The following is a 26,810-nucleotide window of genomic DNA, read 5'->3' as shown; positions in this document are numbered from 1 at the left end:
AAAACAGACCCAAAACGTTTTTGTGTGTGTGTAACTAATTATCACCTTTAAACATCTACATTAAACAGCTTTTCAGTCATCTGAACCCATATTCTCAAAATAGTCCTCTCATAGTAACATCAAATTCTCATACTTGGTGTCTGCTTTTTTAAATTGTATGCACTCTATCTCACTATCTAAAGTAAATTTAGTAATAGATTAAACTGTCTGAACTCTGCTTTGTTACCATTATCAAACTGTAAGGAAGCTGAACACGTAAGTATAATGTAATTGAAAACTTTCTGATCTTAAATAAAATTTAAAGGAAGTTCACATATGTAGGTAAACCGTGTTGATGAACTAAGCCATGTCAGTCTGTGTCTTGTCTGTTTGTTCCTCTCTTTTCCTGCAGCATCCTCTCATCTGCCCTGTGCTCACACATCTTGTTCTTCTGAGGCAGTCAGCAGATCTAATTACACTTGATTATATGATTAACTCAAACACAGTTTCAGTTTATTTTATGCGTATATAAAATTAACCTTGTAAAATTCCAGCAAAATAGCTTCAGACCTGCCTTTTGCATCACTACTTAAAGAGAACGAAAAGGGAGATGATAACCTAGAATACAACATAATGAAGATCAAAAATACAGCCGACACCAGCAGGGAAAAAATACTAACTGAACTAACATGGGAGGAACACAGTATGACACAACAAAGGAATGCAGGCACGTTCATGCATTTCCACTATGAGACAGCTGAAACTATTCAAGATGACAAGGGGAAGTGAAACTAAAGGCACACGAGACAACAAAGAATCAAACTAAAACTGGAAGTAACTGGCTGAAAACAAAGACAAAGGACCTCATGATGGAATCAAACCCGCACTGCTGCATTAGGTTCAGAGGTTGTGGTTTCACGTTTAAGTGCTGAACTAAACCAGCTACACTATAGAGCCATTAAACTACAATGCTCTTTATCAGCCTAATGTGCGATTAGCTCTCGTACCATGTTAGCCATCCTGACTTTACAACACAGTGAATGTGGTATGCTTGTCAGTTGATTTTTGTGTTAACGTAGGATCTGATTTAGTGCAATAAAATTCCCCTTATTCATTCCCAGATGAAAGTCTCTGCATTTTTTTTTATTTCTGAGGTCCAGTCTCCTGCCTTTACACAATCCTAGACTCACTGCAGAGAAACCAGATGATGCTAGGACAGAAACGATCGAAATAATCTAATGAGCTTCCACTTTCCAAACCAGGGTATCTGTTACTATCCTTTCTTCTTCAGTAGCATTTGAGGCCTTACTGATTCAAAGAAATGATGCAGCAGTTTTTAGGAGCAGATGCAGCAGACGCAGCAGAGACAGCATTCAGCTATCAGGGGGAGCAGATGAGTTAAAGCAGAACAAGTGTCAGATACAGTGGAACCCCGACTTACGAATACCCCATTTAACGGAAAATTCAAGTTACAAAGGCACTTAACGGCAATATTTCTTCCCGTGTTACGGCAAAATGCCCACCTAACGAAAATCTGCTGGCTCTGATTGGCTGAGCCCAGAATGCCTACAATGCTCACAATGCCTTCCGAATCATGTGACAGCCCCCTTGGCTTTCATACTTGCGCTTTGCTGTTACACTTGAACGACGTATTGTTGTTGCACTTAGCAATTAGCCTATAGCCTATCGTTCACTCAAAAGACGCGATGGGTGCTTCGACTTACGAAAATTTTCAACTTACGAAAGAGCCTCGGGAATGAATTAATTTCGTAAGTCGGGGTTCCACTGTATCAGTGAGGAGGAGAAGCTCAACAACAACCTGAGTGTTCAGCTGTTCGTCAATGTTTTCACTGAGCAGCCACAGAGTTTTTGTCCTAACCCACCACAGTAATGACCACTTTTTCATTTGCATGCAGGAGACTATATCGTATTGCAAATTTTGATAATTACACAAAGTCTGATTATGTTGTTTCACCATTACTATGATTCAGGCATTTAAATCTGCCAAATGGTCACATTTTAAAGACAGTGATTTCAGTGATGCATTAAAGATTGTGCAAGAACTGCTTGATCCTAAGAGCATCACTTTTTTTTCTCCAATAAAACTATATTGCAGCTTTTATGTAAGGCAACATTTTAAACAGCACAACATCAGATCCACATCTATAGAAAATATGAATTTCTGATTGACCACTTACTGCAAAATCTCACGTCTCCAAGGGTTAACTAGACATGAATTTCACCTGCAAATGTTGCCGACCTCAAGACAGGATAAACTATCTGCATGCTGGAAAATTTAACTCTTTTTTGTGATCCATATTAGAATATTAGAATATTTTCATTTGTTCAAGCCAAAGACATAGAACCAAGCATTTCATCTTTTTGCTTTCAGGAAGTCATCATGCCATTTTTAAGTGTGCATAGAAGCCTGCAGTTTTGTATGATGAAACCAGTGCTCCTCCATGTTAAAAGGAGACTGTTGAGGTTCCTCATCCATCTGTTCAGGGTGGTTTCCAGACATTCAGCTGGAATATCCCATTGTAAATAAAGAACCCATAAGCCTAGGAATGCCTTGGGATCCTCTATGGATAACTGGAAGATGATGGATGGATGACTGGAAACTCACTGCTTCAAAAGAAAAAATAACTCACTTTAACTTAAGAGAGGCAAGTTACACTAACTTTATAGTTTTGAGTGACCATTACTTAAAGATGAAAACTTAAGTATCAAAGTGGTCTGTTGCTAGCCAAACCCTAACAGAAATAATTATACCAGCACTACTATATTAAGAATTTTTGTTAAACGTTAACAGTCCCCATTAATCTTTGTGCTTCCAGTGAAAAAGTTTACTTTGCTTAGAAAAACCAAGCAGAAATGATTAAAACAAAAGAATGCACAATAACACACTTCGAGTGTAATACACTTGTTTGTCCTGAAACAGATTGCAAAGAGGACTTGCAGAAGTGTCAGGGTTACAATTAGGTTATGGTTAGGTTTAGGGTAAGGGGGGCTAGGGAAATCATTATGTCAATGAAGGTCCTCACTAAGTTAGCTGAACAGGCTTGTGTGTGTGTGTGTGTGTGTGTGTGTGTGTGTGTGTGTGTGTGTGTGTGTGTGTGTGTGTGTGTGTGTGTGTGTGTGTGGCCTATATCACACAGGGAAACATTTGTGCATAGTCATAGTGTCAAGAGTTCATGACACATTTAAGACAAAACAGTCTTTTCAAAAAACAAACCAAATGTTAAAAGCAAACAAATGATGAATAAATAAATGAATAAAATACTTCCCTCAGCTGGGATACAAGATTAGTACCAGTGTGTTTACTGTTAATTTGAACATAGACAAACGTTCCAGATACTTAAAATTTGCTCAGAGTAACAAGTTATCCAAGCTTTACATCGGCTGAGACATAAAATATTTTTGTCCATAAAAGTCCAAAAGTCTTTTTTTGCTGAACACTCGAGCAGAATGACAAAATGCTGTGGTCCTTGGTATTTCTATGTTTTATGTGTTGCAGTCCTGTTAACAGGAGTGAATACGGACTTCAGTCATTACAATCGTTTTAGTGCCTAACAGCCCTCGGTGTATAAATAGCCCTGCTGTCCCTTCAGTCTTGGGCAAAGTGTGTGTTGTGCCTTGGTTATTTCTGGATTTGAGTTTTGTATTTGCTTTTTGGGGCTTTAAATGAATCCTTCATGAACTGGTTTTATTATTTTTAAGTGTGCCTCCAGTGTCCTGAAATTAGATCGAAACTTCTGTACTCCACACCATTTTGGCACAAAGTACAGAAATGCACTAACAGATTTGAAGTCAGGTTACATCTGAATGCTCTGCAGCTAAACATCAAGCTCTTTGAAATGACCTGTAGGCACATAGAAAAGTGTGATCCAAAAGAGATCCATGGAAAACTCTACACATCTTGAATCTACATTAATTAATTTTCAAATAATACAAATGTTTCAGAATAATAGGACAGAATAATAATTATGGCAATGGTTACCAATTCCAAACCTTAGCATGCTACTTAGCATCTGCTAATCACAACTAAACAGCGTTTACAGACGATACAGGACAAAATGTTGCTGGTATTTGGTTATAAACCTGAGGCCTGTGGAATTAAATGCACTCTACTTTAACTTAAAATTGAAGTTTCAGATTTCTGTTCAGGTTTCAGGCTCAGGGTTCAGTTCCTCTACTTAAAGATAACAGCTAACAGTAACAACATTAGCATACAAGCCTTTAGTAGGTATAATGTTTACCAAAGTTTTTAAACTTGTTAGAAGGTAAGCTAGAATTTGCTCAATAAATTAAACCAATTTATTGGACAGTTGAAATGTTGCAGTGATCTATTATAATTCATTCTAAGGGGGGAAGTGAATGAGTGGATTAAATTTCAAGACTATCAGGCCAACGGCTATCACGACAGATCACTCATAACCACAAATGGCAATTTCATGGGAGCACAAAAGAGACAGTCAGACATTTGTCATGTACAAGAATAACTTCTTTGTTTTATGTAGACCATGACTGTGTGAAATCTCAGTTCATTTAACAAGATTTCTTTTTTTTATCAGGTCACCTAAATATAAGAACCTGGATGTTACTTTAAATTGAAGTGTAAACTGAAGCTGCAATTGAAGCCGAGCGAGGAAGTGCCTCATAAGATAAACTCTGCTGAAAGACTGCAGGTATCTATAAACACAGAGGTGCTTTACTGGAAACACAGTCGGCATACTTTCTGGACTGCTTTAACTCTTCATGTTGCTCACATCCTCATCTCCTCTCTCTCCCTCTTCCTCTAGGTCTGTCTCTTTTTCCTGTAAGCTCTTCTTTCTCTGCCCCACCCCATGAAAGATAATCAGAGGTCACTTTCAAATAACAACTTCTCAGCTGTTTTTTTTCCCTTCAGGCCCCATGAACAAGCCGTCCGTACCTTCATAGGTGACGCTGCAGTAGGCATCACTGATGTCATCGTCCGGCGTTTGCAACCGCTCTGCACACAGAATGAACACGCGTAGCATGGCTCACACACACACAGCTGTCAAATCCGAGCAAGAAGCACACTGTGATCCATATGAGGGTGACAATATAGAAAACGTATCCTTAAAATAAAAAGAGATCCATGGCAGTGAAAGAGAAAGGGCGAAATGAGAATAAGAGACACGAGTCAGAACTGAGAGAGCGAGTGGTCTATCTGCAGCTCTCAGCTGTCTCCCTCACTCCCCACAGACGCGAGACAAACGTAGCACAGACCATAGTGCACTATAGCTGACTCATACACCACACACACACCACACACACACCACACACACACCACACACACACACACTGTCCTTTCAATCACAGCTGGCTTAAAGGGCCAGTAAGGCACACAAACACACATACTTATGCACACACACACAAACACAATGGCCTTTAGTTTTTTTTTTTTAACTCAACAGAATCAGCATTCAAACACTGCCAACTTAAACCAACACATGGGCGGCTAGAAAATGTGCCAGTCGATGCAGATGCAACCAGAGCAAGGTGTAGTACAATCAAAGATGATCTTTAAAGGTGGTGTAGAGCAACTATAGTTGCTGGGTTCACTGTCACAATCTGTGGATTTCTCATGAATTATCCCCCCCCCCCCCCCCACCAATCGCTCCAGGAGTTGAAGTACACTAAAGAGACCTTCTGTGTAGTCAAGTTAATTCAGAATGAAAGTTATTGGGACACCCAACTGTCCAGCAGAAGGCAGCAATATCACAAAAAAGCCTTGAATAACAAGGACAATGCTAAATACAACTTGGCTTAACCTCTTCCAACCCCACCCCTAAAAGAAATTAATATGCACTTGTAGTTTTGAAGTAAACTGTTTCTATTTATGTCCTAAGGCCCAGGAAGTTTTTCCTTCCCACTGTCGTCAAGTGCTTATTCTTGGGGATGGTCTGATTGCTCTGGTTTTATATAAAGTGCCTTGAAGAGACTGTGTGTGTGTAGATTTGTCCCTATATAAATAAGGAGTTGAATTGAATAGACTTTAATAAAGGCTACTGGAAAGAGAGAACTGTCTTAAACAAAGTGCAACAAGGCTGTCATGGAACGATGGCTCCCTTTCTATATGGCAGCTGAGAAACCAAATCCCACAACTTCAGAGTCCTGGCTCACACAATACTTCTTATCCATAATGAAGTTTGAGGGTCATTAATTTGCTTTTCCCCCGGCTCCTCAAAACCTGGAATGTCATGTCTGACCTTCCTCCACCTCCACCTCATCTCCTAACAGCTCTAAGCATGGCTCCACCTCCACAGTTCAGAGGAAAATCCTTTCTGTCTCACTCAACCATCCTATAACTGCGATCAAACTAGACCTTCTGTCCACTTCAAGGGACAGAAGATTAACTGCTGTTTCACTCATTTTAAGCCCATTCCTTGTTCCTGACAATTTTCAGAGAAAGTGAATGAGCCAGTGTTGAGTCAACACAAAGTGTTGCAAAATAAATTACAAAAAACTAAACAAACAAAAAATTTTGTTTCTTTAGTTGAATCTAAGGTAAATGTCAAAAATAGCACAGTTTGACAAGCATAAAACAACAGCGCTGTGCCAACAAGGTGATTCCTAAAATGCAGTTAGCCAAAGATTGGCATGTCATTTTTAAGGAAGAGAGACTGAGAATAAGGCTGAGGTGTGCCAAATTACTCAATTGAACCAACTTCAAAACCAACTTCAAAACCATCTGACCTTATTGAGTAATAAGTCCAAATTAGAACGCTTTGGTTCATATCATCAGGAATTTCAAATGTGTGTGTAGATATATATATATATATATATATATATATATATATAGCGAGAGAGAGAGAGAGAGAGAGAGAGAGAATTTTTCTGAATATTTCAGAAAATAACCATGCAAAATTATGTTTCCACTTACGTTTTAATGCAGAAATGCAATTAAGAAAAATCAGTCAATCAATTTCCTTGTTTCTGCTTGTCTGGGTCTTGGGGGTAGCAGTGTAAGAAAACATGACCAGACCTTCTTCTAAGGGGACACCAAGGTGTGTGATGAAGATATTGGGATTAGATGAATACACTTTTAAATTCCAAATAAAGTCAGACTAAGAATGAGTGTGATACTTTACACCATGCATAAATTATCATTGAGTCAAACACTAAATGTTATTCGACTCAGTGAACAGAATCACAATGCAATCTAGACATTAAGACTCTTCATGTGACTGGCTTCATTCCGGTCTCTGCCTCGCATGACTAAAGTTTTACCAACTCACAAATGAGAGAAGGCAGCAAAGGAATTTGAACTCGTGACTTTTTGGAATTTGCTTCTCTTCTACTAACTAAACCTTCAGCAGAAGCTTATATATAACGCAGTAAATAATACAACTATATGAAAAAATCCTGCTAATGTTCAGTAATGGGGTCAAGCTGCAAACAGACATGGGGGGATTTTGTTTATCTTCTATTTATAGTTTTACCCACTGCGCTGCAGTCATCTACACATTTAGGGCGAGCACGTAGAGAGCTTACGGGAAGCATGCTGACTTGAGGGAGCAGGGACAAAAATAATTTGTGTGTGTATGCGTGTGTGTACTGCTGTGAATGTTTCTAATCTGTTAACGACACTGTGTGCATCACCCAACATCTTCAATCACTTTAATTAGAAGATATTGGTCCTATAAATGCTCCTCTCTCCGGAGAGGCTGACATAATTAGAGTTTCTCCCACATTGTTATTTGTTTACATAATGAATCATGTATAACATAAAAAGATGTATTTACATTTTGATTGGAAAATGGAGCAGCTGACCCACTGTGTATGCTTGACTTTCCTTCTGTTTAAGAACGTTTCTTTAGACAGCTGAAAGTTACGGTAGGCCTTTGTGACTCTATGTCCAGGATTTGATTCTCACTTTGTAAGAATCAAATCCTGGATAAACCTGTTATGTCAGGAAGTGGCTTTGAATTAGTGGTTAGTAGTGATCTGTTAATTACTCATGGTATTCTCACAGAAAGCTAAATTAGATGATCTAAGAGTTTTACTTAGTTAATCAGATGACCTCAGAGAAAACACAACATTAGACAACGTTTGTGCCAGCTGTTAATTCCCAACCAAGCAGGACGTATCTGTGTTATCGCAAAGCTGTTTGGCTTGCTTTTAACCCCTATCTAACATTTCTAGCAAAAACGGCCGTCCCTGGGTGGGCTCGAACCACCAACCTTTCGGTTAACAGCCGAACGCGCTAACCGATTGCGCCACAGAGACCATGCTGCCAGCCCGGTACCAAATGTAACAAATCCAATAAAAGTGTCACAAATATTCCGCATGACGAACTCTGTCTGGCCTCAATATTTTTTAATTAATTAGCAGCGACATAATTTCATCTGTACCCTTGTGTGTGAACCTCACATTACCTGTTTTCCAGGAAAACGTTGGAAAACAGGAGACCTCTGTTTGCTCAGATTTTTAAAATTGTGTTTTGCACATTTCATTTATGCAAAATAAAACTGGAATTTCGCCCGCACATTTGCACCTGTACTGGGGGCACACAGACGTGCACATACGGGACATACACATTGTGTTAAACACAACATGATAACATGACATAACTTGATAACATGCACAGACTACATGAAGAAACCCTGACGCAAGATTGCCAGGGCTCGTACGGGATTTGTACCTGAGACCCAGCCGTAGCGAGACTCATACCCCAACGCAGAGGTGTGATGCCAATGATAGCGTGAAAGGAAACATATGATGAGCTGTGGCGACCCCTACAGCGAAAGAAGATGAACAGCACTTGATCCACACAACAAATTTCTACCTTTTAAAAGTGAAGCTGAGTAGAAAACTTCACTAGTAGTGACACTATAACAAGCCACTTTGTGATACAAAGCAAAGTCCATCAGAAGAGAAACTTGTTTAAGTGTTACTTCAACTCATTTGCAGCTAATGGAGTAAAATGCAGGACTGACTGTAAACAGGGATGTTATGGTGGGCAGCTAGGTGTGAATAGGTGTGAATGAGCAAGCCTGCAGAAGAGGCTGAAGGCTGCTAGTTTGAGTCCCTGTTCTGACACATTATCACTACAATGCATCACTCTTTGTGTTTCTTTGATTTATTGTTTTATTGTTAAAAAAGGGAAAAGGCGAAAATATCCTGAATGTGATTTAATACATGTATCTAAAAATAAGTCCTCTGTGCTGCTGCAGGCTGATGAGAATTAAAACCAATATTCGTACATTCACTTCAGCTTCAGGTTCCTGGAGGTCAACTTTACAGAGCATCCTAACAACCTCCATGACTGTCCGGTATGGTAGTCGCGCCAAAAGTGACAAAAAGGCCCCCCAGCGTGTTGTGGAAACAGGACAAAACATAGTCAGCTAACAGCTGGCATCTCTGGGTCATCTTTACACCACTTTTGTGAAGAGGGCTGGGCAAATCCATGAAGATGGTACACACAGGACACCATTTGTTCACGCTGCTTCCATTTTTAAAAACTAGCCAAACACACACAAACGGACTGAAACACAACTTGTTCCCTAGGACTGTAGCACCCCTGAACCTGACACCGCAGCACCTATGTACCACCCTCATGTGCAACAGTCTTCTGCCCAATCCCACATCCTATCCCTTGCCCACGTAACTACTACAGTTTATAATATGTAAATAAAGTTCACTTTGTACTCCTCAACTCCAAACAACTAAAAGCCTCAGGATATACATAAAATATGTATACACATGGCCTGCAAATACCTCATGTTCAGTCCATGCACATGATTTTTTTTCTTATATCTATTTCTTACTGGGTATTTGTAAATTTGTGAATGTAATGAAGCATATACACGTATTAAACATTTTACTTTCTCATACACAGTAAATTATATCTAAATATTGTGATTTATATTTATATTCATATCAGTATTTTTGTGTTAAAGTTTTTTGTACCATGTGAGGAATTATTGCCTTGATTTCGTTATTTTGTCATAATAATAACAACAACAACAATAATAATAATAATGACAGCCCAGCGGGTGTTTTCTACGTCTGTCCTCGTGCTTCTAATGTGTCTGAGCGGCCTTTATTGTGAAAATCAGAGGCGGAAGCAACCTGTTGACCGGGGTCGGCTGCTCGTTGCAGAGGGTCATTCACATCTTGGACATGGCGGGTCGGGACCGGGTCGTTCACCTGCTTAGGCAACTCGAGCGCGCGGCGTAAGTTAAATTCGAACCGGAAATAGATTCATCCAGACTGAAAAGAACTGTTAATGGTTTCCTTCGAGGGGCGGAGACTGAGTGTGCCAGAGTCCGCTCAAAGATAACAGCGTTTTTGAATTTTCCGGTTAAAGTTCAGTTTTATTGAGGGAAGAGCTCAGGAGGCCACAAGTTCTGGATCAGAGGAGAGTTCTTTAAAATCCGGCTCACCTGTGAAAAACATGTTTCACTGAAAGATTTTTTAAATTAAAACTCCTAGTTTTGCAGTCACATTTGACGTGTGGTCAAATGTGACTGCATACATTTCCGATTAAAAAAAAGTGAAATTTGAGTGATTTCTGGGAGCACATGTGACCAGGTACAGGTGTAAAGCTGCACCTGGAATATCTAATGCTTTTAGAGCCCCTTTCACATTCTCTCATGTAAATTGTCAGTGCATCCTCACATTTTGCACAGTTTGACGTCTAATGCTCGCTCTGATATCGTTGTGTTGGTGTTGTTCCTGAATTAACAAAACTAATCTTTGTCCAGGTTCAACATTGCAAATGACCAATCACATTGTAGTGGAGTCATAGGACGTGGAAACATCGTGACACTAACATAAAAACCTAATGGTCTCCTTTTTGGATGTTTTCATGAGTGGACATTGGCAGTTTGGGTTCAAATACTGAACCCATCTTTGTCAGGTTGGAGGAAGAATGACAGGGAAATGCTTCCTGTGTATGAGATGTTCACAAGCTACTGCAACAACTCAACTGCTGAACCTTCTCTAAATGTGCAGATTGGTGACATGACTTCTGCTCTGTGTGTCTCTGTGTGAACAGGTGCAGATGTCCTGCTCACTCCAACACCTTCCACCAGGGTAACCTGCACTCATCTACACATCATTCATGTATTTATCAGAGTCTCTGAAAAAGCAGACAAGTGCATCCTGATCAATGTGGATCCTTAACTGATGGCTTGATTTCTATCTCTGCAGGTGTCAGAGCGGCACCCTGCACCGTCCGGAAAACTGACTATGCCTTTGAGGTAACGTCACACCAGACTCTGTTTAATAAGTGTCTGATTTAAGAAGTTCAGCTTGAAGGCTGTTAGGAGATGTAAATCATTAACGTGTGTCAGCTCAGAGTTCAGCTCACATTCACACATTCAAATGAAGCTTCTTTCATTTTTTTAATCAACTGATGGATTCAACCAACCACAGAATGAGAACTTACAGTTTTGAATGTTTTCCTGGATTCATCTGCAGAAGTAGCTAAAACTGTCAGCTCTCCAAACCGAGCTCCTCCCTTTTCTAAGACCCACAAAGTAGTTCCTTTAGTCTGTGGGATTGCTCTGAAAATGCACTGAATTTCATTTGAAGCTTTGACCTGTACAAATACAGGAGAGACTAAAAATCAAAGCAGCATGAAAGCTGCAGTTCTTCTAACATCCAGCAGAGGGTCCAAGGAGTAACTTAGTCCCCATAGACTTCAATGTTGACATGTCCAACTTTCCAACTTTCCAGCAGAAATAGTCCCAACATGTTTACACAGCTTATTTTAGTACAAACTTTGCGGCTCGCATGTTACACATGGATCTGTTGATCTAGAACTAACTCCCAAACCACCGTATCTGTATTTCCTGTGGTGCATTAACAGGAACTGACACCTGTAACCTCCACCTACAGACTGTTGAGGTTGTCAAAAATTCCAAGTTTTGAGTTTGTATAAGTTCTTTGATGCTGCTCATCTTTGTTTCATGCAAAGTCTGCACAGTGGCATTTTTACTCCTTAGCCGTAAAAGGCTGATGGGGTATTATTGGCACCCTGTTGGACAGGCCATGGCATAGACCCACAAGTTTGTGAACACAGTAACTCAAGAATGAGGCGATATAGGATTTTCAGATTGATACTTAGGTGTATCTATCTTGGATAAATGCGTAAGGTCACTGGGTCATAAGGATTTCTGTGGGTGAGGTAACAATCCTCAACTTTATGTGTACCACCATCAGTCTTGACTTGCTCGTCTTTGTGTGGACAGTCTTTATCCCAATGATAAACAGACTGATAAACTACACACTTATATCCCTTTTCCATTAGCACCTACTCAGGTAGGTACTGCACTCACTCTCTTTTTATTTCCTTCAGATGGCGAGTTCCAACATCCGCTATGGAGAAGGAGTCAGCAAAGAGATCGGCATGGTAACCATCTTCATCCTCCTCATTGCTGTCATGTGATGGTCAGATAGGAATTTTTCTTTCTTCTTTTAATGTGATGCATTGAGAAGGAGTGACCAATGTGGCTCTCTGTGTTGTCTTTCCTATCATTGTGGCTGTTCGCTGTTCTCTGCGTGCAGGACCTGCAGAACCTCGGCGCAAAAAACGTCTGCGTGATGACAGACAGGAACTTGTCCCAACTTCCTCCAATGAAGGCCGTTGTGGAGTCTCTAGTGAAAAATGGAGTCAAGTACAAAGTCTATGACAATGTCCGCGTCGAGCCAACGGACTCCAGGTGCGTTCAATGAGGTCGCTGTCACAAGTGACGGTCTGATTAATGATTGCCTGTCAGATGAAGAGAAAAAAACATGTCTTTATGTCCAAAATGTCTCATCAGAGAGGAGAGAAGAAAGTTCATCAGAGCCAGGCTTTTTCCTGGCTCTGAGTCGGCTCACATACCTACATAGGGGCTTTTCACAGGGTCACATGACTCTTCCTCCACACAGAATGAACCGTGTGCACATCAGAGTGCTGAAATACTTAAGCAGTGTTAATGGCAGACAATCAGTAAGTAAATGAATAAGTTAATTTATCAGCTGAAATGACCTCAGCTCGATCTCTGCTGAATTTCAGCTTTAAAGATGCCATCTCCTTTGCTAAAAACCACGCCTTTGATGCGTTTGTGGCGGTGGGCGGTGGCTCAGTGATTGACACATGTAAAGCGGCCAATCTGTACGCGTGTCACCCCGATGCCGACTTCCTGGACTTTGTCAACGCTCCGATTGGCAAAGGGAAGCCGGTGAGTGGAGCTGTGAAACCGCTGATTGCAGGTATGACGCGTCCCGCTTTTTTTCCTTCTTCCTCCATCTTTGTGGCTAACTTTGGGTTTTTGTGTCCAGTTCCCACAACTGCAGGCACCGGCAGTGAGACCACAGGTGTCGCCATTTTCGACTACGAGCCCTTAAAAGCCAAAACAGGTATAAAAATAGGGATATAAAAGCATATTAGAAGTTGATTTTCCCCTTTGAGATGTTTTAGAAAGACAGTCAGTGAAGATTTAATAGAAATCATAAATCAGCCAATAGAAACCAAGCTGCGGGAGCTGTTATTCATTATCCAAGTTCTTATGATGGACCCTGAGCTGTGATTGGCTGTTTATGCTCAGGAATTGCCAGCAGAGCCATCAGACCCACACTGGGCATCGTGGACCCGACGCACACACTGAGCATGCCTGAGAGAGTCGCCGCCAACAGTGGCTTCGACGTCCTCTGGTCTGTCTGTACTTATGAAGGACATTTATTCATTTTCTGCATTTTTTGATTCATCATTATTATTTTTGTTATCATTATATTATTAGTATTAATATAATTATTATTTGCTGTGATGATGGCGTGTTCCCTTCATGTTTTCGTAGAGGTAGAGATACTGCCAACCTGATGTGAGACACTTCCATCACACTGATTGATCTCTGCCTTTCAGTCATGCCCTGGAGTCATACACCGCCCTGCCCTACGACCAGAGGAGCCCCTGCCCTACAAACCCCATCAACCGCCCAGCCTACCAGGGCAGCAACCCCATCAGCGATGTCTGGTCCCGCCATGCTCTCCACGTGGTTGCCAAGTACATGAAACGGTATGGCCCCAACTACAGCTAAAGTATATCCATGATATGCATTTCATTCAACTGAATTCATTTGTAATTGAAATAAGTCTTGATTGATTGATTACAGAGCTGTGCGAGACCCTGAGGACCTGGAGGCTCGTTCCAGCATGCACCTGGCCAGCGTGTTTGCGGGGATTGGCTTTGGGAATGCCGGGGTTCATCTGTGGTAAGACTAAGACTGAGATTTCCTGTAATCCTGCATGCAGGCTGTTTGTGCTCATCAGCTGATCTTCTTTTGAAATTTGTTTAACTATTTAATTTGCTTCAATTAAACTGCAAATGTTTCCTTGAACTTCATCAGTGAGAATGGAAATCAGGCTTTGAAGAGGGTTTTTAGCTCATAAGTTCATGGATCTGTTTCTGCAGCGTTGCAGTACAGACAGCTGATTGTGGTTTCAAAATGTCACCTGTGATTGTAGGTGTTCTTTAACACTTTGGTGACATCACATTGAAACTTTAGGGACAGTTTAAGGCCTTATTTACAGTGATGAGTGGATGAAATGCACTGAAAATGTAGAAACACCAGCAGACGATGCAGAAGAACAAAAAAAAAAAAAAACAGATAACAAACCAGAAGTGTTTTTGTGATGAAAGTAACAAGCTAATGGTATACAGCTAATAGCAAACATGTATCTGCAGTATTGTGTGATTCATGTGATTGAGACATACAACTTTATTGCCCCCTCCCGCAATGTGTTTTGTGTGCTTTTGTAGTGTTTTTCTATTTGCAGGACTTTTCTTATGTTGCAGTTTATTTGAGCTCTCATAGCCAACGTGCATATTTTCCTATTTGAGCTAAACTGATCCAGACCTTTGCGTGAGCGTTTCTAAATAAACCTGTTTGTGGTTCCTTCCTTTCAGTCACGGGATGTCCTATCCCATCGCAGGAAACGTCAAGACTCACTCAGCCAAGGGTTACAACCTGGAGCACCCCCTAGTGGTGAGTGATCATTACTGGACATCACAGCTGGCAGTGATGGTCCTAGCCTGTTTGGCGCCCTGGGCGCCACACACACACACACACACATAAAACATATTAAGGATTGTACATTAACATAAAACTGTTGTCAGAACCATACTGAATTTCACCAGAGAAACACACACATATGAAGTTAGAGAGAGTGCGCATAGTATGCAAACGGCTACCAAACAGCTATCATGATACGTCATACAATAAGAACAGGACAAATCAACAATTGACAATGACTAATTAATATTAAAATCTGTAACATATTGTTTGGAGTTGAGTCTGTTACTGTTACTATTTTTACCATTTCTTTTTGGGGCAACTGTAACGCACATAATTTCCTTAGGGATTAATAAAGTATTCTGATCCTGACTCTGATTGTTTCAGGATGGCCTGCCATTATCCAATGACACATCTGCTTACCTGTATCTGTTGCTCGTTTCTCCTCCTCTTCTTTTCTATTTTTTCTAAACTGAGCACCTGATGACTTTCAACTTTTCTTGTCCATCTTGGTTTTAGTTTTGCACTTCAGTATGAACATAAGTCCCCCAACCCGATGATCACCACAACATAACCTAATAGACCTACATCTTAGTTCACAGATTTGCTTTGTCTAAGGTGTATTTCTGGGATTTTGCACAACCCAGAATTCAAATCATGAATACACAATGAGCTTGGATTTACAACATTATGAATGAAATGTGCTCTATTTGGAAGCAGCTGCCCCCCCTCCCCTTTCGACGGGTTGTGTGTGAGACTTTAAATCATCAAACTGTAAATTATAAATTTTAAATTGTTATTGATCCCTTTACCCCGAGTCCTAAAGTTATATTTATTTTCTTACTCTTCTTATATTTATTGTTTGTTTTCTTGCACTGCTGTAACTGGAGCCTCGTCGTCTCCTCTCTCTATATACTGGACTGTAGCTGATGACAATAAAGTTTACTTTGACACTCAGCAGCAGAGCAGGTGCACCCACCTTTCGCGTACAGAATTTAGAAAAAACATCGGTACAAATTACAAGTCTGTATCATAATGTCTGGTGTCTGTCCCGCCGCCCCGCCTCCTCCTCCCTGTGCCACAAGCAGCAGTCGCACCTTGCAAACTCCCAGCTGATGGGACCGCGGTCAAGTGAGCCCTCACTTACGAAGTCACAGTCAAGCTAGCCGCAATAGAAGGCCGATCGGTGCCTATGCCATTCCCAATATGCGCTGGCTGATGTTGGGGCAGCATGAGTACGAACAATTTTTTTTTTTTTTTTTTTTTTATTTTGCCGATGCCCGTGATACCGCACCCCACCACGATGCCGCCCCGGGCAACCGCCCGTGTCGCCTGTATCAAAAACCGCTACTGACAGCTGGCATTGCAAACAGATGTTCTTGGCTGAGATCACTGGTGTAGTGCAGCTGGAGTGATGATTTTCATTTTCCAAGATGGAAAACAACATTTCCACGGTTATTTATTCAGGATTTATCCAAAAGAGAGCTGCATTATTACAAACAGAACTCTGTGTGAAGCAGCTGGCCTGTACCATGAACACAATTTATCGCTCATTCTAGGCCTGAGTACATGAAGGTGCTGTTACTGTGACATGTGGACAGTTGCATGCCTTTATTTTTCTGCAGGTACTTTTTAAAGTCTAACACACATCGTTCGTAGCGATAAGGTTATGGGTATTTTTTTTATAATGCAGTGCTTTAAAGTTTGATTAGATATGGTGCAGCAGCTTGATTTGGTTTACTTACAGTAAAGTCAAGACTGAAGATTAAACTGGTAAAAACAGCAATGAAAATATGCAAACATAGAAATGAAAGAGCACCAATCTCTCCAATCAAGATACAAGAAATCAGTTTTTTCCTCAGGCTCATAAATTTGTTAATGATCCATTTTTCAGAGTATGACTTATTACCCTCGGCCCCAGTAAACAGCAAGTACTTGTAAAACAAATCACTATAAGCTCTCCTTTGTCCCAACATCTATTGTACTTTGGAGTCACATCATCATGTACTTGAATGTTTGCTGGAGCTGTATTAAGGGAAACAAATTTTTACTAATTGGATAAGTAATTTACTTCTCGAGGTTTGGAGCTGGTTTTCACATGCAAGTGCTGCTATATTTAGTACTGTTTCACCACGTGGGACAATAAAGTTCCTTCTTATCTTAACAGTCACATTAACAGATGAGGTTGATACACATTTCTATCTGAAGTGTATGAGTCTAATAGAAAGAATACACTGTAGGAGAATGGTGTTTTGAGCAAAGTCCCACGGAAATATTTAGATTATGACCCGATTTCTGTGCAGAAATGAGACTAAAACCCTGAAACTTAGTTAACTTCAGTTCTGCAGGTTTCAGCAGAAGGGGGCTCAGCTATAAACATGCAGGGTCAGGAGTGAGTGAAGAGCTATGGGTTTGTTTATTTTAAAGGGACTGTTGCTTCTTGGTTTTTAACATATAGATATAAAAGTATATCATTAGCAAACATTTGTAAGTTACACTACAGGTACAAATTTCAGGTAAATCATTTATGTACAAACTGACCAACAAAAAACTTGAGGTACTCTGGCATTATTATAAAGTTTTTAGTGATATTTTATTAATTACTCACATGTTGTGATGAGAATAATGCAGAATTAAAAATTGAGCAGAAATAAGTGAAGTAGAGAGATGGCAACGTTGGAAAGACTGAGAGAAAAGACACCAGGGAGGGAGAGAGCTGTGAGCAGCATGGAAGAACTGATGAGGATGGTCAGACAGATGACTTCATATTCTTAAATTCATTCTGACATTTGATCACTTTGCTTAATTAGAGTTGAATGATGGATGACTCAAACGTGGCCAATGCTCTGGTGCTTAAACAAAACACTACACCTCTGACTGAGATGGACCCGTGCAGGTTCCCTGAGGAACTCCACACAGAACTTTACTTTGTTTCATACCCGACCTGTGCAGCTTTTAAATAAAATGTTCTGTTAAACTTTGTGTTTTCAGCCTCACGGGCTCTCCGTTGTCCTTACGTCTCCGGCCGTCTTCAACTTCACAGCCCCGATGTGTCCGGAGCGCCACCTTGAGGCCGCAGAGATCCTCGGTACCTGAACGCCTCACACTAGGCCATATTAGATTTAGTATAACAGAGACTGTGCGGAATGTCTACTTTATTTATCCAGCCAAACCAAAAGGTTTCCAGACTTCAATGAGCCAAATAAAATCACTCAGTTAGAAAAAAAGACAGAAATACACTGGAGAGGAACATCCAACAACAACAGGGCACACAAACAGTGAAACATCAAACATCCAAGACAGTCAGCGGGACCTTAAATGCCTCCATTGAGAGACTTTTCAGTTATTTAAGAATATTGAAGGTATTCAAAAATAAGGTTTTTAAGGGCTCTTTGTACCTTTTTAAAGAAGTCTAAAATAGAAAAAAAGTAATTTTCTTTCTTTATTTTTTTGCAGTAGTAGCACTTTATTTCTTCAGCTATCAATAGAAAATATCCAAATTCACCAAAACTGCCATCACTCTTTAAAAATTGTGCAGTAACAGACTTTCTCTGCGCTATGTTCAGGTGCAGATATCCGGCAGGTGAAGAGGGAGGATGCGGGTGCCGTTCTGGCCGACACGCTGCGTCAGATTCTGTTTGACCTGCACGTGGAAGATGGACTGGGAGCTGTGGGATACACCAAAGACGACATCCCGGCACTAGTGAAAGGAACTATCCCTCAGGTGGGTCAGAGTCCCCCTTCATATGTGTACTCCTGGGTTAAACTGTGAATTTCTTGAGTCATCCCATATGTTTACATTAAGACATCAACCTCTCTCTTTTGATGTCACTTCTATCCCCAGTTTGCTTCCTTGTGACGATTATTCAAGACCTTAGTGCTTAGGGTGTGAGAGGTCCTGGGTTCACATCCTGGTCAAACTCAGAGGCTACTTGCTTTGTATGTTTTCCTCAAAAACATGTGCAATTTGTTTTCTGGTTTGAATGTTAGAAGGGTATTAAACTGTCCAGACAGAGTGGAAGGCCCTGTAGTATTGTGTTTTCTCCCCATGTAATCTTTTAATGCTCGATTGTGCAACCTATTTTTTGAGTGACATGTTCGGACTGCATTATGTGACCTTATTATTCATAGACTTCTTTGATTCTTTGAATTAGCTGATTTCATATCTGCAAATGTGATGTAATGTGAGATAGTGAAGGACACAGGGCCAGGGTGGACCAGGCCTAAACCTGGTCCACCCTGGCCCTGTGTCCTTCACAAGGAGGTGCTATTTGTAACATGGCTTTAAGGAGATATTTGTTTGGATACATGTGTTGATTTATGTTTTATTTCTTCTGGTTTGTTTCCAGGAGCGAGTGACTAAGCTGTCTCCCAGAGCGCACACGGTGGAGGATCTGAGTCGGCTCTTTGAGGCCTCCATGAAGCTCTACTAAACTCAGCTGCAGTTCCTCCCACAGCCACCAGAGGATGCAGTTCTGAGTCTAAAAACCCCTCACAGGCTCAAAATCGTTGACGTTTTTCGTTTGAGCTTTGATTAGAAGATTCTTAGGGATTATTATTGAGCTCATCCTTTAAATTCTTTGAAATGATCACCGATTCAAACGTATTGAGCTTCTAACTGCTCATAACCATACTGCGTTCTAGTTTTAATTTGTGAAACTTTTAGAAAGCTGAGTGAAGTAATATTAAAGATATGGTAATTTTATGGAAATAATGAAGGCAGTTTTCTCACATTATATCTGCTCTAACAGACAGATGAATTATTTGATAAAATCCTGCTTCAATATCAGAAAGTATCAGGTGTGTTGTAGATGTAACATTTTAAGGTTTCTGCTGCAGAAACTCCAATTCTGATGAGTTGCTCAGTCTGGTATAGTTCAAATAAAGAAGCTCAGCACTTTGAGCATGTTTTTCTGGTTGTTTTCTGATTTGTTTATTTTTTATTACAAGATCAAATTGTATGCATTTATTTCATATGTTTCACAATCCCGAGCCTACAATAGTACAGAGAAAACCCTAAAATTTAAAGACCCTCCTGTGAGTAAGCACTTGGTGACAGTGGGAAGGAAAAACTCCATTTTAAAAGGACAAGACCTCCAGCAGAACCATGTGCAGTGAGGTGCAGTCATCTGCTGGTTGGGGATGAGGGGAGGAAGACACTCCTTCACATTTACACAAATGATACATATTTGATGTTTTAATAATTTAACAAGTTAATATTTTTTTTTTCCACTGATGGATTGATTGTTTTGCCAACTTGCCAAATTATTTTGCTTGCTTGCCTAACTATTGACTGATGCCAGTTAGTTTAATTAATATTTGTTGATCTGATTACTTGTGTCTATTTAAATGGTAAATGGCCTGTATTTATATAGCGCTTTACTAGTCCCTAAGGACCCCAAAGCGCTTTACACTACATTCAGTCACCCACCCATTCACACACACATTCACACACTGATGATGGCAAGCTACATTGTAGCCGCAGCCACCCTTGGAGCGCACTGACAGAGGCTGCTCTCTTTGATATTTAATCAAAGGGAGCAGCTTTAAACACAACATGTTAAAGTCTGAATTCTCACAAAAGGTGACTGAAACGCGGTTGATTGAAGAATGAGTTTGTCAGCATGAAGCTGCTGGTGTTTGATTGGTCGCTGTCAAAGCTGCTCATTAAAAGCACAGCGTTTTTCTGACCTGATTAGATTGTCTGGTTGTTTAGTCTCAAATTCTAGTTTATCATGTTTTCCTGTAAAGCTTCTTTCTTAGAAACCTTGATGTCAGCTTCTCACACTTCTCTCCAGAGGTTTGTTTTGGTTGTTTAGTCTCTTTCTCTGCCTTCAGTGAATTATAATTTTCCATAAAACCTTTCAAATATGTGTACTCCTGTGTTAAACTGAGTTTCTTGAGTCATCCCATATGTTTTTTCATTAAGACATTAACCACTTTTTTTTTAATGTCACTTCTATCTCCAGTTTGCTTCCTTGTGATGATTATTCACGGCCTTAGTATGACTATAAACAGTGATCTACCTGCTTGGCCTTTTCCCTCAGACTCCAGTTTCAGGCATCTTTCCTTGAAAGTTTGATAGATCTGGAGCCGTTCATTAACCACGTCAATTTGATTTTGTAGGTTCTCGTCTTTTTTATGGTGCAAATCAGCTCAGTGTTTCTTCACACAGGGGCGCACTTCTTAAAATGTAATGTGCAGCATTACATACAAGTGATGGAGCTGGAAGAACGTGTGTTTGGTATTGAGTCAGTTTGAAATCAGATTCATAGAATTTGTTACAACATCTAGGCTCACCTAGTAATCGTAAGGTTGTGATTTGGCGCTATATAAATTTGAATTGAATTGAATTGAGTTTAAACCAACCAATTATGGATTGTGTCAAGACTTCGAGTGCAGAAAGAACAGATTTCTAAAGGCACCACTGATGCTCTGTTTGACACAAATGACAAGACAACACTATCAAAGGACAAAGGGGGACGGACGAGGCAAAGAAGAAAAAATGTTTCAGTGTTTGTTCAACCTGTCTTTTTAACTTTTTCTGTTTCTTTCTGACCTGTTTGCCTCACATTTCTGCCACGTTTCCACAGATACAAACAGTTCAGAAGGATAAAGATGAAACTATACAATTGAAAAGCAGAACATCAGCAGAGACAGAAAATCACACATCAACTGCCCGTAAAAGACAGACATGGCCAGGATATACAAACACCTTGGTAAGTACATTTAAAAAGACTAATCTATAACATTAATTTTATGTAAGAATAAAAAAAAAATGCAAACACTCGGTTTAGCTATTATTTTTGTTTATGTCCTTGTTGGATCTCTTCCTCTAACAATTTCTCTTCATTATTAACATAACAATGTTTTTCTCAGCATTTGGTACAATCTGAACAAAGAGGAAATATAGGCATCAAAAATTCCTGTCAAACAATTTTGAGTTGCTTCATTGCTGCAATATGTAAAATGTATCTATGCAAAAACTTCCCCCTGTGGTTTGTACAGCTTGCACACGTTTAGTGACTGGAAAGTGGAAGTGACTTCTCTGGTGGGGAAGGAGCTTGGATTAGTGCGTGAGGTTGAGAGGTACTGGCTAGTCAGGCTGACCTCAACACACGGTCTTGGGCTCTAGCACCAGTCTCCTGGAGAGGGGTTGGACTCTGTCTCAGACTGAAGTTGCCCTGGGTGAAAGGCACTGGGCTGGGGTGGGTATCCTAGTATCTGCTTGGCTTGTTGCCTGTACATTGGGGTTTCTCCCGGTGGACGAGAGGGTTTTTTCCCTGCGCCTTTGGGTTGGGAAACAGATCCTGATTGTCGTCTGTGTCATGGTCCGGGTGAGTGCTGTGTTTTCTTGCGTGTCAGTAAATCCATCACTGGGCAGAGTCACCACACCCCTCGTTTGTGGCACTTGTGTGTAATTTGTTGGGAGGCTCTTAAGACCAGCGTTCTCAAACATTCCTTGTTGGAACGTCAGCTAACCCGCGTTAGTGAGAGTCATAGCTCGGTAAACCCTGTTTTTGTCACGCTAACCCTGTCTACTTGCCTCTGCAGCTTCACAGTGGATTGGATCTTGCTGCCTGTAACCACTCACTCCCCGTCGCTGGCCTGCTACTATTCTCGGCGCTATTCGCCTGCCTCCCTGCCCTACACTTCACAGTGAGTGTACACGAACCTGTTTAGCCTCACTCGGACCACTAATCCCCTCCTAGCCTCGCCGTCAACCCAGACAAGTAAGTCTGTGGTCGTGTCCAAATTCATGGGCTGCATCCTCAGAAGGTCGGGTAGGCCGGAAGTAAACGGCCGTGAAATTGGACGGTCTAGCCTTCAGATTAGCGTCACCGCTGTCTCCGTGGAGTTTAATAACTCAGCCGTCTGCTCCTTGCTATCTAAAATATAACAGGACACTGGCGTAAATTCTCGGGTGCTGGAGCATGCTCCACCTTGGTACTCTGTCATCCTACTGGTTATCCATGAAGGCCATAATAGGTGGCAGTCTAATGCCACACTAAGTAAGGGATCCTCTATGCTCAACTTCAGCGGCCTTTAGTAACATGTTCATATTTTATAGATAGGGTGCACCTCATGATAATCCCTTTCTCAAGCTTGTGCTAATACTAAAGTAATTTTCCTTGTAGAGACTTTCAGGCTAAAATTGCCGTAATAGTCGAGAATGAAGTTCTTGAACCTCCTTGGGATATGGGAACGAGTCAGTGCCTCTTCGACTAGCTTATTGTGTATGGACCCATAGGCATTTATGATACCCTGTCACCTTTGGGACTGCTCCTAGACTAAGGTGTCAATATAGGTGTTGTTAATCAGTTTCAGCTACACTAATATTAATGAAATTTAATAACAGGTGCACTAAAGGGATAACAGTTAGACTTGCAAACAGGAATGATGGCGACCACTGACATTTTTCCCTCCTATGGTGTGAATTCCTAGAGTCTTCTCACCTGATCTAGATCCAATAGAACATGTCTGTGACGTTATGTTTCGGTCCATCTGATGCTGCCAGGTTGCACCTCAGACTGTCCAGGATCTAAGCTTTCATTGTGAAGTACACTTCCTTAATATCATCTGTAAGATCTTAAAGTTATAATTGGTGAGGACAAAAACAGTTTTCAAAAGGTTGTGATCACTCGAGTACTGTAACGTATAAGAATGCCTCATTTTATCAGCTCAAAACATTTCTATGTAAAAAGAGCTGTAAATAAAGAAAACTAAGTATGTTTGCATGTTTGGTTTCTCCCCTTATATATGAAATCATGATTTAATAAGTGAAATTTGTATTTATTCAGATTAACTTTGACTGGGACTAAAATACTTTTTAAAAAGAAATATTCTCTTATTTGCAGAACACTTGAAGATTATCTTGCTGGGAAAATCTGGAAATGGGAAAAGCAGCTTGGCCAACACCATATTTGGAGAGATGGTGTTTGAGATGGGTCATGCTGCAAACCCTGGAACAAGTCAGTGTAGAGAAGCTACCAGATTGGTGAATGGAACATCTGTCTCTATAATTGACGATCGCACGTCTGAAGAGGATCTGAGGAATGAGATTACAAGGAGTGTCGTAGAGTGTTCTCCTGGACCTCACGCTTTTCTTATTTTACTGAAACTGGAGAGATTCACAGATCCTGAGAATGAGGAGAATGAGGTTATTACCAATATCATAGTCTTCATAGTCTTCTATCATAGTCTTTTTCTGAAGAAGCTTTCAGGTATGCTGTGCTTGCCTGTGACGATCTTCCTGAAAGAATGCAGATTGAAAAGTTTTGCAGGGGCAACAACCGTCTACGTGAGTTGTTAGAGAGATGCGGTGGGCGCTGCCACGTCTTTGATAACAAATACTGGAACAACCCACAGCATGAATACAGAAACAACCAGCTACAGAGGGAAAACCTGCTCAACACAATAAGAGATGGTGAGGAACAATGGCAGAGGCTGTTATACAAATGAGATGCTGCAAGAAGTGGAGAAGGCAATACAACAACAGCAAGAGCATTATCTATGAAGCGCCTTGAGGCGACTTTTGTTGTGATTTGGCGCTATATAAATAAAATTGAATTGAATTGAGCATTAGATCGTCATCAACAAACATGTCACAGGAAGAAATCAGAGAGGAGGCAGAGAACAGAGTCTACAATATTCTCAAGATGGCTGCTGGTGTTACCACAGGGCTGTTGTTGGGAGCACTGCTTGGTGTGCCGGGAATGATTGCAAACGTTGTTAAAATGCCGAGGACTTTGAAAATACCAGTGAAAATACCAGCAAGTGCCGTAGTGACAGGAGTGGCAACACAGGGAGAACTTCCAACGACTGGTGTTAAATTGGATACAGTTGCACAGCTTGCTGCTACTGCAGGAGCAATAGGTGGAGGTTCCATAGGATATCGTGAAGCTGATAAAGCAGATTCAATAATAGAGGCAGTTGTAAACACAGCTGAGGCTCTTGGTGTACTAGCTGTAGAAGCAGGAAGAACTCTCACAAACCCTAAAACAGAATGTGTTAATCATTTAGAAAAAGATGAACACATTTCAAGACACGTGCAATGCTCTAAACTCCTTATCATCATTTTATTACCATTTTAAAGTGTCACATTTGAACAGCACATATCTGTATTAATTCTTGATTACTTTGTTTGGCTAAGGCAAGTCTTGCTTGGTTGCTTGTGAATTTCACTTGTTGTTTTGTGGTAAATGTTCTGTGATAATCCTTAATAATACATTTGTAATAATTCATGCTGCTGGGTGTGGGTTTAAATTGGTTTCATTTTTCAGTACATGTGTACAATAAATTTCCCCAGTCCTCTAATCAACGTCTGTGTATATAGAGCCCTTCATCCTGACATCCTTTTGTCTTCCATTATTCCTGTTTTCTCCCCCAGTGTGACTTCAGTTTGTATCCATGGATTTTATTTTGTCAGCAACAGAAAACAAAGTTTTGCCTTTGGTTTAATTCTGTCCCTGGAGTCATCAGTACATTAATACAGTAGCTCTCAGATACTGGAGTACCTGGAGAGAACCTGGGGAGACATGAACATTGCATTTTCAATCACTGGTTAGTGGCCAGTTACATTGCTAGTATAAATATTAGCTGTCATCTGAGCATCCCTCCATCGATCACCTGTTTCTGTGCACATCCAGATCAAACTCGGGTTTCTGATCACCTGACCTTCCCAGCTGTCACAGGTAGGAGTCACGTGTCCCTGTTGTCCTAATTGGCCATATTCTTGTTGACTGATGCTCCTCATGTCTTTGTATAGATCACCTGCGGATCGTTTCGTCTGAAGCCTTCTCTCCATCGATTGCTGGTATGTGTTTATTGTGTGACGTATGTTTAATTATTTTACCTGGTAGTAAACAGTATTCATAGGTTGAAGCTACAGAAGCCTCCTATTGGCCACTTTGTTTGAAAATCGGGCAGCACTTTTTGATCAGTATGTAACTTTGATTTGTCAAGATTGCTATTATTTTTTTCCCAGGGCTACATTACAGAAGCGCTGCTTTGACTTTCCCTTCTTTCGTTCGGGTTTCCTTCTGCCCATTTCAGTAACTGGTGTTAAAGAATAAATATATATTCTTAGTGCTTATTTTCTGATTATATTGTTTTATCCATTTTAATAATAAAGGCCTGTATAAAAGAAGGCCAGCTTTTACTCACAAACCAAGTTCTCAGCCAGACTAGAAATACAGGAAGTGCAGAGCTGCAGAGGCAATATATTAAGAACAGGAAACCAGACAGAAAAAGCCTAACTAAGTAACACACACACACACACATCAAGTCAGGCCAGAAAGAGTTGTTTTGATCTAAACTATGTGTGACGTGCTAATGACCAAAATAACACCTATATGATACACATTTTTGGCTTCTAATGCTAGAAATCTGCAACTGGCTTTGGGCTGTGCACGGCTCTCTCTTCCGGAAGATGAATAAATGAATAATTTTAAATTGACAACTGAGTCGGGTTTTTATCTGTCAGTAAAAGAATATAAAGATCCAGATTTAATATTGGAGTAATTTTCTTTACTTTTTTGCTGTCGACTTCATCAACAGTAAAAAAAAAAAAAAAAAAAAAAAAGGACAATGCTATGTTAATGGCCAACATTAACATTAAAAAAAAAACACAGACTAAAAAATTATTTTTGTTGCTGGAAAAAAAGTGGAGTTGGAACGAGTGCAGGAGGAAACACAATCATAGGAAAAGAAAATCGATATTATCAGCTCTTTATTTGTGACAAAAAAAGGAAAGTAAAATGAGACCTTAACACTTTTACAGTAAATCTGAAGTGAGGG

At 40.4% G+C, this 26,810-nt stretch overlaps 2 protein-coding genes and 1 non-coding gene across 4 annotated transcripts in view; 1 reads left to right on the top strand and 2 right to left on the bottom strand.

Annotated features, from left to right (window-relative positions):
- The window catches only part of dysf (dysferlin, limb girdle muscular dystrophy 2B (autosomal recessive)), a 104,506-nt gene extending 99,297 nt beyond the window's left edge, over positions 1–5,209 (bottom strand). Inside the window, 1 exon segment of the mRNA XM_026162776.1 lies at positions 4,913–5,209. Coding sequence (XP_026018561.1) covers positions 4,913–5,000 — 88 coding nt within the window. The 5' untranslated portion in view covers positions 5,001–5,209.
- A 2,952-nt stretch (positions 5,210–8,161) lies between these two features.
- Positions 8,162–8,235, bottom strand: trnan-guu (transfer RNA asparagine (anticodon GUU)). Its single transcript has one exon. It is a non-coding gene; the product is annotated as a tRNA-Asn (tRNA).
- A 1,844-nt stretch (positions 8,236–10,079) lies between these two features.
- On the top strand, positions 10,080–19,927 carry LOC113019227 (hydroxyacid-oxoacid transhydrogenase, mitochondrial-like). Of its 2 annotated transcripts, none has more exons than XM_026162781.1 (14): positions 10,080–10,184; positions 11,009–11,046; positions 11,164–11,213; positions 12,314–12,367; positions 12,523–12,677; positions 13,016–13,212; positions 13,282–13,359; positions 13,548–13,653; positions 13,862–14,014; positions 14,112–14,210; positions 14,906–14,984; positions 18,003–18,099; positions 18,578–18,735; positions 19,361–19,927. In XM_026162781.1, exons 1-14 carry the CDS (start codon positions 10,132–10,134, stop codon positions 19,442–19,444), a joined length of 1,401 nt encoding a protein of 466 aa, XP_026018566.1. In that variant the 5' UTR covers positions 10,080–10,131; the 3' UTR covers positions 19,445–19,927. The 2 variants fall into 2 exon arrangements, with proteins under 2 accessions (XP_026018566.1, XP_026018565.1); XM_026162780.1 differs by having other exon boundaries at positions 11,009–11,076.
- The last annotated feature ends 6,883 nt before the right edge of the window (positions 19,928–26,810 follow it).

The sequence above is a fragment of the Astatotilapia calliptera genome, chromosome 3 (genome assembly GCF_900246225.1).
Source record: "Astatotilapia calliptera chromosome 3, fAstCal1.2, whole genome shotgun sequence".
NCBI lineage: Eukaryota > Metazoa > Chordata > Actinopteri > Cichliformes > Cichlidae > Astatotilapia > Astatotilapia calliptera.
Note: the sequence above shows the minus strand (reverse complement) of the source record. Positions and strands in the feature narration are given on the sequence as shown.

Coding starts and splice junctions, on each gene's coding strand:
- LOC113019227 (XM_026162780.1), top strand. CDS start 10,132: ATGGCGGGTCGGGACCGGGTCGTTCACCTGCTTAGGCAACTCGAGCGC. Junction 14,015..14,111: donor GTTGCCAAGTACATGAAACG/GTATGGCCCCAA, acceptor GATTGATTACAG/AGCTGTGCGAGACCCTGAGG. Junction 14,985..18,002: donor ACCTGGAGCACCCCCTAGTG/GTGAGTGATCAT, acceptor TTGTGTTTTCAG/CCTCACGGGCTCTCCGTTGT.